This window comes from Hemiscyllium ocellatum, chromosome 12 (assembly GCF_020745735.1).
Source record: "Hemiscyllium ocellatum isolate sHemOce1 chromosome 12, sHemOce1.pat.X.cur, whole genome shotgun sequence".
In the NCBI taxonomy this organism is placed as follows: domain Eukaryota; kingdom Metazoa; phylum Chordata; class Chondrichthyes; order Orectolobiformes; family Hemiscylliidae; genus Hemiscyllium; species Hemiscyllium ocellatum.
The window spans coordinates 26,869,581-26,884,508 of NC_083412.1; the positions used below are offsets into that span (position 1 = coordinate 26,869,581).

At 44.1% G+C, this 14,928-nt stretch overlaps 1 protein-coding gene across 1 annotated transcript in view; it reads right to left on the bottom strand.

Annotated features, from left to right (window-relative positions):
* Positions 1 to 7,622, bottom strand: part of LOC132820699 (uncharacterized) — a 110,744-nt gene extending 103,122 nt beyond the window's left edge. The window contains exon 1 of the mRNA XM_060832950.1: positions 7,536 to 7,622. Within this exon, the coding sequence (XP_060688933.1) occupies positions 7,536 to 7,572 (37 nt within the window). The 5' untranslated portion in view covers positions 7,573 to 7,622. The remainder of the gene's footprint in view (positions 1 to 7,535) is intronic.
* Positions 7,623 to 14,928: the final 7,306 nt, after the last annotated feature.

The window sequence follows — 14,928 nt, forward strand, 5'->3', positions numbered from 1 at the left end:
GGCAGCATAAAAATGCCTTATTCTTTTACATTGGTGTTCTTGCAAATGGTCCTGATGACTGAAAGTTGTAAAGCTTCAACAAAACATAACTTTTAACAGCAATAGATTAGATTAGATTAGATTCCCTACAGTGTGGAAACAGGCCCTTCGGCCCAACAAGTCCACACAGATCCTCCGAAGAGTAACCCACCCAGACCCATTTCTCTCTGACTGATGCACCTAACACTATGGGCACTTTAGCATGGCCAATTCACCTGACCTGCACACCTTTGGATTGTGGGAGGAAACCAGGGCACCCAGAGAAAACCTACGCAGACACAGGGAGAATGTACAAACTCCACAAAGACAGCAGCCCGAAGTTAGAATTGAACCTGGGACCCGGGTGCTGTACTCTAGTTGTGTATTGCCAAATACTTATTTACTATTCTCTCTGTTCATTGCAGTTAGAAATATGTTCATAACGTCCTTTTGATAAATTCACTAACTCCAAGTTTGCTAAGAAATGTAACATTCATTCTTTGATTTCATTTGCAACTCTGGAATGCAAGACATCATTGGCTAAGTATCAATAGTTAAAATGGAGTTTAGGAGGTTAATTAGCCCCAACACCATGAATGTGTGATCCTGCTCCATACCTTTGTAATTTATTTCTTTCTTAAGGAAGCATCCATGTAATATTTCCACCTCTCATGATTCTAAAGTCTTTTCTCACACCCATCTCAACGACAAGTTGACTTTACATTACACCTTGAACATAGCCTTCATAAAGTCCTTCACAACAGTGCTGGCAAACAAAATTTATCATCCAGTCACAGAAAGCGATATTAGGACAGGTCACCAAAATCTTGCTCAAACAGGCATGTTTTACAAGGAGCACAGCACAGCAGCAGAGAAATCGTGTGCTGGGAAGAATGGGGGTAGATAGTATGGTGATGGAGCTGAGTTTCACAGTCTTGGGCCAAGGTAACCAAAGAGAATGGCAATTGACCAGAACTGGAGGAATACAGAGATGTCAGAGAGTTGTAGACCTAAAGAAGATTACAGAAACAGCAGCTCCAAGACCCTGGAGAGATCTGAAAACAAGAATGACAGCATTAAAACGGAGACATTGTTGGACCAGGAGCAAGCATTGGTCATTAGCACAAAGGTGACAGTGACTTTGTGTGAGTTAGGATATGGGCAGCAGAATTTGGGATTAGATCACATCTAAGAGACTTTTCTGCATCCAAAGTCAGATATTATCAGCTGTGACTGACTGAAAGTTTGTCCAGAACATTTAAAACTATTATGGACTCAGTGCCGGTACCACCGTTGGTATATTTGCCAGTAGGAGGCAGCTCAGTGCATCCATATGCGCTATGCCCTCCTGGATGGTGTTCCAATTTGTAATTATACACATTTACTATTAGAGCCCATCACTAAATTTGGCCTGAAGCAAGGGTAACATTGCCTTCTCCTCTTTATAGTTAAAAAATCGCTCAACATCAGGTTATAGTCCAACAGGTTTATTTGGAAGCACTAGCTTTCAGAGTGCTGCTCTGTTACCTGATGAAGAAGCAGTGCTCTGAAAGCTAGTACTTCCAAATAAGACTGTTAACTATTACCTGGCGTTGTGTGATCTTTAACTTTGTCCACTCCATCCAACACTGGCACCTCCACATCTTGGTTCTTCTCTTTAAGTAGACCTAGCAGGAGTTTGTGGTCTATTATTATTATAAATTTGTCTATAAAAGGTATTGGCGGAACTTCCTAACTCCAAATAAATATACCAAACCTTCCTTCTCTAGTTGGGCATATTTACATTCTGCATTAGCCAGAGTCTTGGATGCAAACACTATTGCGTGTTCCTCTCCACTGGGCCACCTATGAGCCAATACTACGCTGATGCCATCCAGGGAGGCACTGCATGTCAATACCAGATCTTGTTTGGGATCATAGCGCCAACACTTTATGGAATGATAGCTGTTTCTTTACTTCCCTGAAGGCTACGGCTTGACTATGGAGCCATTTCCAAGACTGATCCTTTTTTCAGGGTTGATGCAAAGGTGCCAGAATGGAGACCAGGTGATGTATGAACTTTCCACGATAGTTCACCAGCCCAAGGAAAGAGCTGAGCTCTGGTACGGGTGTGGAGCCGTGGCACCTTTGAATGCACTCACTTTTTCCTCCAATCGGCATAGCCCAGTCTTGTTGACTCTGCAGCCCAATTTGATCACCTGGGGTGCCATGAAGACACATTTCTCCCTTCTAAGGTGTATGCCTGCCTAGGAGAGACATCTATGGACTATGTCCAAGTTCTCCAAGTGCTCCTTATTGGTCATCCTTATTATTAACACATCATCTCGATAAATAATGAACTGAGGTAGACCTTGTAAAATGTTCTCCATCTTCCGCGGAATATTTGCACAGGCTGACGGTACCCCAAAAGCCAGTCTCATATATTGGTACAAGCTCTTATGGGTAGTAAGGTAGTATACTTCTGGGAATCCTCATCTAACCACAACTGCAAGTACGCATGGCTTATGTCCAGCTTTGTGAAGGATAACCTCCCTGCCTGCTTTGTGTATAAATCTGCTTTGTGAGGGATTTGGTATTTATCCACCCATGAAAAGTAGTTTACCATTTGTTTAAAACCCCCACAAAGGTGAACTGACCCTTCAGACTTCACAATCAGTATGACCGGTGCTGCCCATTCCACAAACCAGACTGGTTCGATGATACCTTCACTTTCCAGCCTTCTGATTTCTGCCTCTAACTTTTGCCCGGAAGGTAAATGGCACTGGGCAGGTTTTGCAGAATCTTGGAATTGTTTCCTGATTAACACGCAAGGTGACCTTGGCTCCTTGGATAGACCCCAGACTTTCCTGAAAAACTTCCAGGTATTTAATTCTGACTTCACTCAGGCAGCCATATTCTTATCAAAAGATGTTGAGCCAATCTAGGTGAATCTTTCTCAAACAATTTCGCCCCATCAAGCTTGGGGCTGAGCCTTTTACTCCAATCAGTGGGAACAGAACCAGCTGCTTCTTATAAGAGACGGGAACTGAAGTTGCACCGTTCATCTGTAAAGGTTCCCTGTACATGTTCGCAGTCTAGCTGAGGTCTTTCACACACTTAAGTGTTGGAGTCCAAGGTGAATTTTGTTAAAAACTGGTTCTGTGATCACTGAAATGGCTGAACAGTTATCAACCTCCATTAGAACTGAGTGACCATTTAACCAGATGTTTATTTTGATTGGTTCTGATTTGGATTTGCTAAGAAATCTAACTGTTATAAAACAGAAGTAGGTGGACTTTCCAGGTCCATACTCTCCTTGATATCAGCCTATGAGTTCTCTTACTCAGTTTAGGTGTAGTGGGACTCTTTTGCTGTCTCGGGTCCACATTCCGGCACTGGCCCAGATCCTGAAGAAACTTTTAACCATTTGTTTGAGGTTTGGTTTTGTTTTGGGGGTTTTGCTGTGGGCTAACCTAGAGTCCCTCTGGTCAGGATATGTCCTGTGTGAGGCTATGTAATTGCTTTCACTCAAGTAGTGTCCCCCTCAGATGGACTGGTGAAGGTGTCCACTTCCATCGGAATCCCCTGCAATTCATATGCTCCACTTGCTACATTCTCCTATGACAAAGCCAGTTGTAGTACCTGTCTGACATCCAGTTGGCCTTCAGCTAGAAGGAACTTTTGCATGGTTACGTCATTAATCCCGTACCAGATGGTCTCACAGCATCTCACTAAGGGTTAAACCAAAGTCACATGCCTCTGGCAGTCATCTTAACCGAGTCAAATGTCCTGATACAGATGCTCCTGGTTCTTGAAAGGCCGAATAAAGCATCCCAAATTAAAGGAGGTTTGGGGTCATAATATTCTTTAAGTTAATCTGTCAACTGTTGTCTCAGGGAAAGTCAGGCTCCCAATAACTGAAAAAGCTGCAGGTCCACAAGCTGTCAGGAGAATTACTTGTTGCTTTTCATCTGCCCCAATGTCATATGTCCAGAAAAAAGAACGCATTCTTTCAACATACTGGGCCCAGTCTTTGACAGCAGGATAGAACAAGTCAAGCTTCACAAAAAACAGCACAGTGCCAGAAATGTCTGCCCCAATTCAGAGCAAGTGTTGTGTGCAAATTTCTTCAGCAACGTGCTTTTCTCTCGTTGCCACTGAAATAACTGCTCAGAGGCCGGTATCCAGTCACCAAATCACCCTTTACGAAGACATGGAAAGTCCTTGACATTGATCCTGCTCCCTCAGAGCCAGCTCTCAGAATGAATAGGTTGTCTGGCACTCCTGTTTGTATATATGCTTTTAATTTTATTAACCAGTACAAATGACAAACAGTTTACATTGAATGGGAGTTTATAAGAAACAGCAATCTACATGGGAAAGGGGCAAACCCACCACACAACCAGTTCACAGGGAAAAGAGGACAAACCTCAAATCTAACCTTACTATGTCTAAAAGGAAACAGTAAATGCAATCACGTTCAGACAGTCTGATAAACCCAACAATAAAACAGTGTGGATATCACAGATACTCCTGGTAACCCAGCAAACCACCCATCCCTCCCAACTTTCAGGATGACGTTTGAGCCTCCCAGCTAGTCCTGTTTATAGAATTAGAGCCCTCACCCTTGCTATTGCACCTCCTGACTGGTTTGTTCCAGTCTCCTGTAGTTACCAAGCTTGCATTACTGCCTTATTTTTCTAAACAAGCCAGTGCAGCACCCATGTCGTATTTTTGTGAATTATTGATAATATCAGAGCTGGGTGGTCAGGATTCAGTTTATAGAAAAGTTCAAATATGTTCAATTTGGAGCTACAGATACTACACAAGCAATCTCCTGCCAGTACGTGTCTTGTTGGACTGCATATAATCAAGTGCTTTCCATTCAAATTCTTGGTTTATTAGCATCTTAAAGCAATGCCACGTTTAAAAGAATAATACAGCAGCTAGGGAATAGAGTTCACATGAAAATCTCATTAAAAAGAGTTCAAACGTGGAAAGGTTGGCATAAGCCTGACAGGCAACAAGGCAATCAAATGTTTTTGTAGAATTGGCAACTGGGTGACGATTTACAGGGGCAGGGGGCTTAAATGCGTGATTTCAATCAGGAAGATGTTGACAGCAGGTTTGACAGGGAGTTGGCCAATGAGGAGTGGGGACTATTAACAATATCAGCTACTATGGTGACTAGGAAGGACACTGAGTGGAAATGGGAGAGAAATAGTGAACGGTGGGACTTCGGGGAAAGTTGTTTTGGTAGGCTCGGGAGGAAGAGATTGAGGTAGCCTAAGGGATGGATTGCAAGCTTAGTGACAAGGAGGGCAATGAGCTCTTTGTGCATTTTGCAGGTGAGCTTTCGGCAGTCTTGAAAGACTCTTTAGAAGATAGTTTGCATGGTGTAGAGAAGCTCCAGGTTACTTTTCCATTCCACAATGATCTTGGAATAGATAGTTAAAAATCACACAACACCAGGTTATAACCCAACAGGTTTATTTGGAAGCGCTAGCTTTCGGAGCACTGTTCCTTCATTGTGGAGTATAAGATCATAGGACACAGAATTTATAGTAAAGGTTACAGTGTGATGTAACTGAAATTATATATTGAAAAAGACCTGGATTGTTTGTTAAGTCTCCCATGTTTTAGAACGGGCATGTTGGTTTCAGTTCTTTCATATGTAAATTCCAGAACTTTCTTAAAGTTACATTTTCAACTGGTCTTTAACAATAGGTGCCATGTTGGCCCAGATAATACATTGAAGGTGTGGGATGCCCTGTGTGAGGCTGTCTGTGCCCCAGTGTTCAGACTGATTCTAATCTAAAAAAGGGATTTACAGAATCTTACATAGATTCACGCATGTTTTTGAGGAAAATAAAATGTATTTCTGCAAGTACAAGTTCATCCCACAAACTTATGTGTGTGTGTGTGTGTGTGTGCGTGCATGTGGGTGTGTGTGCAGGGGGGTATGAATGTCTGTGAGAGTGTATGTGTATGTGTGTGAGTGTAAAGGGGTTTAAGTCTGTGAGAGGGTGTGTGTGTGTGTGTGTGTGTGTGTGAGTGTAGGAATGTATATGTGAACGTATGGGAGAGAGCTTGTGTATGTCAGAGGGTCTGCTGGAGTGTATGGGTCTGTAGGAGTGTGTGTGTGTGTCTGTAGGCATGTCTGTGTATATGTGTTTGTTTGTGTGTGCAATGCAGTGGGGTCACCTGTAGTGTGACATGAAGCCAAGGTCCCGGTTGAGGCTGTCCCCATGGGTACTGAACTTGGTGATCACTTTGCAGCCTGCTCTGAAGTCCACCTTGGAAATTTGGAATATATAGTAACTGACAGACCAGAGTAGGATCTAACTGTGCTTTCTCTGATTCAGCAGATCTAAAACATTTGTCTGCCATAAATATTCAAATCTATGCCTCTCAAAATATATTTCTCTCTCAAGCACACTTTGCCACTTCTGCCTTCGTATCCAAACAAACCTTGTTTGTATAAGCTTATACGAATAACGAATTACTTTGTTTGTTTTCCCATAATAAAAGCATTTGGGGCTGTACTGAAAAAAAAAGGAGACCGTTCCATACAGGGATTGTGTATTTTTTTCTTAATATTTGAGGACGAATGCAAATTGCCAATATATAAAATCAAGTCTTTACTGGGTTAATCTCTGGGAACTGCGGATGCTGTACTTGGCAATTCTAAGTTAACTGCTACAAAATAATATTTCAACTTCCTACTGAAAGCTTACTATTTTCCAACCATTCCTACTTTTCCAGGAAATTCCATCCCTGCATTCTTCAATTATTCAAAATATTTTTTTTAAATTGTCATGTTTAAATTGTACTCGAGGTGTTTGACCCTACACCCATTAGGAAGAAACCTAAATTTCACTGTCAAAACGTCCCCAAATATCTGCAGCAACTTACAAACCTCAGTTTTAGTGTCGAAGAGGGCAGGGAGGATTACTGTATACTTTTGTGAGTTGGCTGAAGGGGACAGACAGTGTATGGCCCGCCGGCTGATGAACGGTCAAAGTAGGAAATGCAGTTGGCTGATACTCAGGGTGCAGGAAGCAGAGAGACTGCAGTAGGTACCGGGAGAGAGAGGTGCACAGTCCTGCTGCGAGTAAACGTTAAATGCCGAGGGGAAAGAGTGTAGCCGGAAGGTCACCTTGCAAACAAACAAAAGGCAAAACAATGTCCCCCCAAAAAGACCCCACACACGATTCATAAATAAACATGAAGTTCCCTTTTTGCTCGTTTGTAAGTCAGCTAGCTCTCCTCCAACGGTAGGGTTGGGTGGGTGGTGGTGTGGGAGAGATAGAAGGGGAAGGAAGAGGGGAAAGGTATGTTTGTAAATTTCCACTTTTGCTTTACTCCTGCTCCCCGCACTTTCATGTTTCATTTTGCAGACTCTAAACATCGGCGACGGTCTGGGGCGCTCCAGTTCGTAAGCTTTTCGACAAATGGCCCAAACCATCAGCATTCCTGACGGTCTGGTCTCCCTGAGAGACACATTTGCCGTCCAAATGCCGCTGAGAAACACTCACCCGCAACCCGTGGTAAACTCACTCGCTCCTCCTCCATCGCTCGGCAGCTCAGGACACACAGTCAATAAGGAGCGGCACAACACTCCGTCCCCCTCTCCCCCTCTCCCCCTCTCTCTCTCTCTGTGCTTCTGATGGCGCTGGCTTTCTCAGCCCCTCGATCCCTCTTCAAGAACATGAGCAGATCCATCAGCTTTCTCGCGAGGAGACATTGCCGTCTGCAATCATCAGAGGCGGAACGAAACGCGCAAGAGAGCAGCCAATTTACGAGCCAAAAGCACATCTTATTCCACCCCATAGACGCTATCTGAAAATACATAATTACCACCTCAGTGTACAACTCCCACCCCAATACTTATTTACTCCAATACAGCTGTACTCATAAATATACCCCCCAAATATACCCCCCAAACCTAGATATATCTTTCAAAGACACAGTTACCTCCAAATACCCAACCACCACTTCAATGTACAACTACCATTCCAATACTCATTTACTCCATTACACATCTACGCCCCACATATATCCAGCCTAAAATATAGAGATACCGTCAAATACATAACTAGCACCTCAATATACAGCAGCTGCAGATTTATTGCGGTGTGACCTGGAAATGTCATAATGACAGGCTGGATAGACTGGGACCTTTTAACCTACAGCGTAGAAGACTGAGAGGTGAACTTAATAGAGGTCTATAAAATCATGAGAGGCATAGATAAGGTAGATTGCAAACAGCTTTTCCCCATGCTAGGGGGCGTGGTTTAAGGTGAGAGGGGAGAGATACAAGGTGAGTGTCTGGAATGGGCTGCCAGAGATAGTGATGGAAGCAAATAACAGGTACGTGGATGGGATAAGTATGGTGGAATATGGGATAATGGCAAATGGGACAAAATTGTGCAAAGTGGGTGGTATAGGCAAGTTGGGCTGAACGGCCTGTTTCCATGCTGTAGACCTCTATGACTCTATGATTCTGTGACACCCCAAATGCTCATGTATTACACTATACAACTAATAGGAAAAAAGTGAGGACTGCAGATGCTGGAAATCAGAGTGGAGAATGTGGTGCTGGAAAAGCAGGCAGCGTCTGAGGAGCAGGAATCATGGGCTTATGCCTGAAAAGGATAATCCTGTTCTCTGGATGCTGCCTGACCTGCTGCACTTTTCCAGCATCACACTCTCGACTATACAATTATCTCCAATATATTCCCACAACCACTTATCCTGCAATAAATACAGTATAAATATTTAAAATTAATTATTCAAGGACCCAATAAAAATACACTCCATTAAAACATAGAACAGAAGAGCACAGTACAGGCCCTTCAGCCAACAATGTAGTGCTGAGCATTTATCTTAATCTAAGATCAGGGTCTAGATTAGAGTGGTTCTGGAAAAACACAGCAGTTCAGGCAGCATCCGAGGAGCAGGAATATCGATGTTTCGGGCAAAAGCCCTTCATCAGGAATAGAGGCAAAGTGCCTGCAGGGAGGAGAGATAAATGAGGGAGGGGGGGGAGAAAGTAGCATAGAGTACAATAGGTGAATGGGGGTGGGGATGGAGGTGATAGGTCAGGGAGGAGGGTGGGGGAAGGTAGCAAAGAGTTCAGGACATAGTTGAAGAACTTCAGGGCAGAGGAAATGACCTGGAAGTTGCAGTGGGAGAGGGACTCTCTGAGATTCTTGTCGAGAGAGGAGGAAAACTTCTTCAAGGCAGGCATCCTTGCAAGAGAATCCTTGCAGTAGGGTTAATCTAAGATCAACCTAACCTACACACCGCTCAATTTACTGGCATCCATGTGCTTGTCCAGCAGTCGCTTAATTGTCCCTAATGTCTCTGACTTTACATCCACCGCTGGCAGTGCATTCCATGCACCCACCAGTCTCTACATAAAGAACCTACCTCTGATATCTCCCCTATACCTTCCTCTAATCACCTTAAAATTATGACCCCTTGTGACAACCATTTCTGCCCTAGGGAAAAGTTTCTGGCTAACTACTCTTATCTATGCCTCTCATTACCTTGTACACCTTGATCAAGTTACCTCTCTTCCTTCTTCTCTCTGGTGTGAAAAGCCTGAGCTTACATAACCTCTTTTCACAAGACAAAATGTAAGAGGTCATCAAGAAAAAGGCACCAATGCCTCACTGAGCAAATTAAGGACAGATCTAAGTTAAAAGAAGAGGCCTATAATGTGCTTGAAACATTTTAGAAATAAGCAAAGAGTCAGGGAATTTGTTTTTAGCTAACTTGTGTGACATGGGTGTCACCCGCTGGGCCAACATTTATTACCTGTCCTTAATTGCCCTCGAGAAGGTGGAGGGGAGCTGCCATTTTTTTTACTGCTGCAGTCCTCATGTTGTAGACCCACAATGCAAAGGGAGAGAATTCCAACATGTTGAACCCACAAAGCTGAAAGAACGGCAACAATTTTCCAAGTCAGGATGGTGGGTGGCTGGGAGAGGAGCTTTCACATGATGGTGTTTCCATCTGTCCACTAGAAGGAAGTGGTCGTAGGTTTTGACAGTGCTGCAAGGGAGGGTTTAAACTAGATTGGCAGGGTGGTGAGGTCCTCAACAGCAGGGAGGCAAGGGTGAGGCTGGAAGGAGATGCAGTAATCGGAAATAATAAGTTGAAGAGATAGGTCAGGCTGGAACACGACAGGAAGCAAGGAATGCCTGCTGGATTAAATTGCATCTATTTCAAAGCAAGAGGGCTGGCATGTAAGGCTGATGAACTCAGGGGGTGGATAGGTATATGGGACTGGGATATTGTAGCCATTCCAGAAACATAGCTAAGGGAGGGACAGCCAGGGTACAGGTGCTCTAGGCAGGACAGTAGTGGTGGAAGGATGGGAGGGGGAGTTGTATTTTTGATGAAGACGAGTATCACAGCAGTAATCAGAGATGAAATAACTGAAGGATCATCCAGTGAGGCTTTGTGGGTAGAGCTAGGAAATAAGGGGATGGTGACGTTATTGGGGTTGTACTATAGGCCCCCAAACAGTCAATGAGAATTAGAGAAATAAATATGCAGGGAGATTGGGGAGATCTGTGGGAGCAATAGGTTTGTTGTAGTAGGGGATTTTAATTTTCCTAACATAGACTGGGACTGCCAGAGCGTTAAGTGCTTAGATGGGGTGGAATTTGTTAAGTGCGTTCAGGAAAGTTTCCTCAAGCAGTATATAGAGGGTCCTCATGGGAAGGGGCAAAACTCAGCCTACTCTTGAGAAATAGGGCAGGACAGATGATGGAGGTGACAGTGAGGGAGCACTTTGAGACTATTGACCATTGTTCTATTAATTTCAAAATAGTTATGGAGAGGGACAAAACAGGTCCACAATTCAAGTTCTAAATTGGGGCAAGGTGAATTTTTAAGGAATGAGACAGGAGTTTGCAGGGGCTAATTGGAGTGGTTTGTTTGCAGGCAAAGGGATCGCTGGCAAGTAGGAGGCCTTTAAAAGTGAGATACCAGAGTTCAAGGTCTATATGTTCCTATGAGGATGAAAGGCAAGGTTGGCAGGAATAAAGAACCCTGGATGTCAAGAGATATTGAGGCTTTGAGCAGAAAAAAGGAGGTGTGACTCAGGTACAGGCAGCTGGGATCAAGGGAATCTCTGAAGGTATACAGGGAATACAGGAGTTTACTGAAGAAGGAAATCAGGAGGGCAAAAAGGGCACATGAGATAGCTTTGGCTGAGAAGATTAGGGTGAATCCAAAGAGGTTCCTTAAGTATAAGACCATAAGACATAGGAGTGGAAATAAGGCCATTCGGCCCATCGAGTCCACTCCACCATTCAATCATGGCTGATAGGCATTTCAACTCACTTACCAGCATTCTCCCCATAGCCCTTAATTCCTTGTGACATCAAGAATCTATCAATCTCTGCCTTGAAGACATTTAGCGTCCCAGCCTCCACTGCACTCTGTGGCAATGAAGTCCACAGGCCCACCACTCTCTGGTTGAAGAAATGTCTCCGCAATTCTGTTCTGAATTTACCCCCTCTAATTCTAAGACTGTGTCCACGGGTCCTAGTCTCCTCACCTAACGGAAACAATTTCCTAGCGTCCTCCCTTTCCAAGCCATATAATATCTTGTAAGTTTCTATTAGATCTCCCCTTAATCTTCTAAACTCCAATGAATACAATCCCAGGATCCTCAGCCGTTCCTCGTATGTTAGACCTATCATTCCAGGGATCATCCGCGTGAATCTCCGCTGGACATGCTCCAGTGCCATTATGTCCTTCCTGAGGTGTGGGGACCAAAACTGGACACAGTACTCCAAATGGGGCCTAACCAGAGCTTTATAAAGTCTCAGTAGGACAACGATGCTTTTATATTCCAATCCTCTTGAGATAAATGACAACATCGCATTCGCTTTCTTAATCACGGATTCAACCTGCATGTTTACCTTTAGAGAATCCTCGACTAGCACTCCCAGATCCCTTTGTACTTTGGCTTTACGAATTTTCTCACCATTTAGAAAGTAGTCTATGCTTGTATTCTTTTTTCCAAAGTGCAAGACCTCGCATTTGCTCACGTTGAATTCCATCAGCCATTTCCTGGACCACTCTCCCAAACTGTCTAGATCCTTCTGCAGCCTCCCCTTTACCTCAGTACTACCTGCCTGTCCACCTAACTTTGTATCATCTGCAAACTTCGCTAGAATGCCCCCAGTCCCTTCATCATTAATATATAACGTGAACAGAGAGAGAGAGAGAGAGAGAGAGAGAAAATAGAACTCCTCAAGGACCAAAGTGGACATGTATGCGTAGAACTGCAGGAGATTGGTGAGGTCCTCAATGAATATTTTGCCTCTGTATTTGTCATGGAGAAAGACATGAAGACTTGGAAACTAGGGGGAGTTAGTGGTGATACCTTGGGGACAGTCCATGTCATATTAGAGGTGGCGTTGGATGTATTAGAATGTCTGAAGGTGGATAAATCTCCTGGTCCTGATCAGATATATCCAAGAACACTGCAAGAGGCTGGAGAAGAAATTGCGAGGGGCCATAGATGATATTCTTGCATCATCATTAGCCACAGATAAGGTTCTGGAAGATTGGAGGACAGTGAATGTTGTCCCATTATTCAAAGAAGGGCTGCAAAGAAAAGCCTGGGAATTATAGACCGGTAAGCTTAACATCTGTGATAGGTGAGTTACTTGTGAAGATTTTGAGGAACAAAATACGCATGCATTTGGAAAGACAGGGTTTACTTAGGGGTAATCAGCATGTCATTGTGTGTGGGAGATCATGCCTCACAAATTTGTTGGAGTTCTTTGATGAAGTGACCAGGAAGGTTGATGAGGGCAAGACGGTTTATGTAGTCTACATGGATTTCAGTAAGGCCTTCAATAAGGTTCCACACTGTAGGCTGCTCTGAAAGGTTAGATCGCATGGAATCCAGGTGGAGCTGGCAAATTGGATACACAATTGGCTTGATGGTAGGAAGTAGAGAGTAATAGTGGAAGGATGCTTGTCATATTGGAGGCTTGTGACTAATGGAGCACCTCAGGGGTCAATGCTGGGCCCATTGCTGTTTGTTATCTATATCAATGATTTGGACGAGAATGATTAGCAAGTGTGTTGATGACACCAAAATTGGTGGTATTGTGGACAGTGAAGAAGGGTATCGGAAATTGCAGCAGAACCTTGGTCAGCTGGGGAAGTGGACTGTGAAATTTACAAATGGAGTTTAATATAGATAAGTGTGAGGTCTTGCAGTTTGGAAAGTCAAATCAAGGTAGAGCCATATGGAGTATAGTGGAACAGAAGGATCTTGGAGTTCAGGTTCATGATTCTCACAGGTAGATAGGCCAGTGAAGAAGGCGTTTGGCACACTGGTCTTCATCAGTCAAGGCACTGAGTATAGAAGTTGGGAAGAGAGGGGAGCCAATCTAGTTTGCTCCACCATTTCATCATGGCTGATATGTTTCTTCACCTCATTCTCCAGCCTTTTCCCCATAACCCTTGATCCCCTTATTAATGAACAACCTATCTCTGTCTTAAATACATTCAATGATTTGGCCTCTGAGGCAACCTACCCTCTGGGTGAAGAAACTCCTTCTAATCTCAGTTTAGGTTAGATTAGATTTCCTACAGTGTGGAAACAGGCCCTTCAGCCCAAACAGTCCACACCGACTCTCGAAGAGTAACCCACCCAGACCCATTTCCCTCTGACTAATGCACCTAACACTATGGACAATTTTGCATGGCCAATTCTCCTGATCTGCACAACTTTATACTGTGGGAGGAAACCAGAGCACCCGGAGGAAACCCATACAGGGAGAATGTGCAAACTCCACATGGACAGTCACCCGAGGCTGGAATTGAACCTTGGACCCTGGTGCTGTGAGGCAACAGTGCTAATCACTGAGTCACTGTGCTGCTCCAAAGCACCCATTCCCTGACCGGGAATCAAACCCGGGCCGTGGCGGTGAAAGCGCCGAATCCTAACCACTAGACCACCAGGGATTCTAAAGGGTGGTCACTTCACTCTGAGGCTGTGCCCTCAGGTTCCTTGTCTCTCCTATGAGAGAAAACATCTTTTCCATACCCACTTTATCCAGGCCTCTCAGTACTCTGTAAGTTTCAATCAGATCCCCCTCATCCTTCTAATCTCCATTAAGTACAGACCTAGAGTCCTCAACCACACCTTATGTAACAAGACCATCATCCCCAGGAACCTTCTTGTAAACCTCCTCTGGGCCATTCCAATGCCAGTACATCCTTCCTTAGATATGGGGCATCAAACTGCTCACAATGTTCCAAATGCAGTCTGACTAGTAACATTGGGTGGCACGGTGGCACAGTGGTTAGCACTGCTGCCTCACAGCGCCAGGGACCTGGGTTCAATTCCCGCCTCAGGCGACTGACTGTGTGGAGTTTGCACATTCTCCCCGTGTCTGCGTGGGTTTCCTCCGGGTGCTCCGGTTTCCTCCCACAGTCCAAAGATGTGCGGGTCAGGTGAATTGGCCATGCTAAATTGCCCGTAGTGTTAGGTAAGGGGTATATGTAGGGGTATCGGTGGGTTGTGCTTCGGCGGGTCGGTGTGGACTTGTTGGGCCGAAGGGCCTGTTTCCACACTGTAAGTAATCTAATTGTACAGTCAGTTCTGCTGTAATGTGGTAGTTACATTCTTGTACAATCTTGTGTTATAAGAAAATCATGTAATAGCAGCACCATTTAAACTAATGCGGCCGGAATCATATTATAACCAATATAGGCTTGAAAAATTAACACTTTGGAAACCCCGATTCGTCAATCATATTATAAAAAGTTTGCGTTAACGAAGCACGTGTTATAGTCGACCGACCTGTATTCCTTGCTCTGTTCTATTACGCTTTTGCACTTTGTATGGTCGGGTCTGCCTCCACTGTATGCAAAACAAATTTT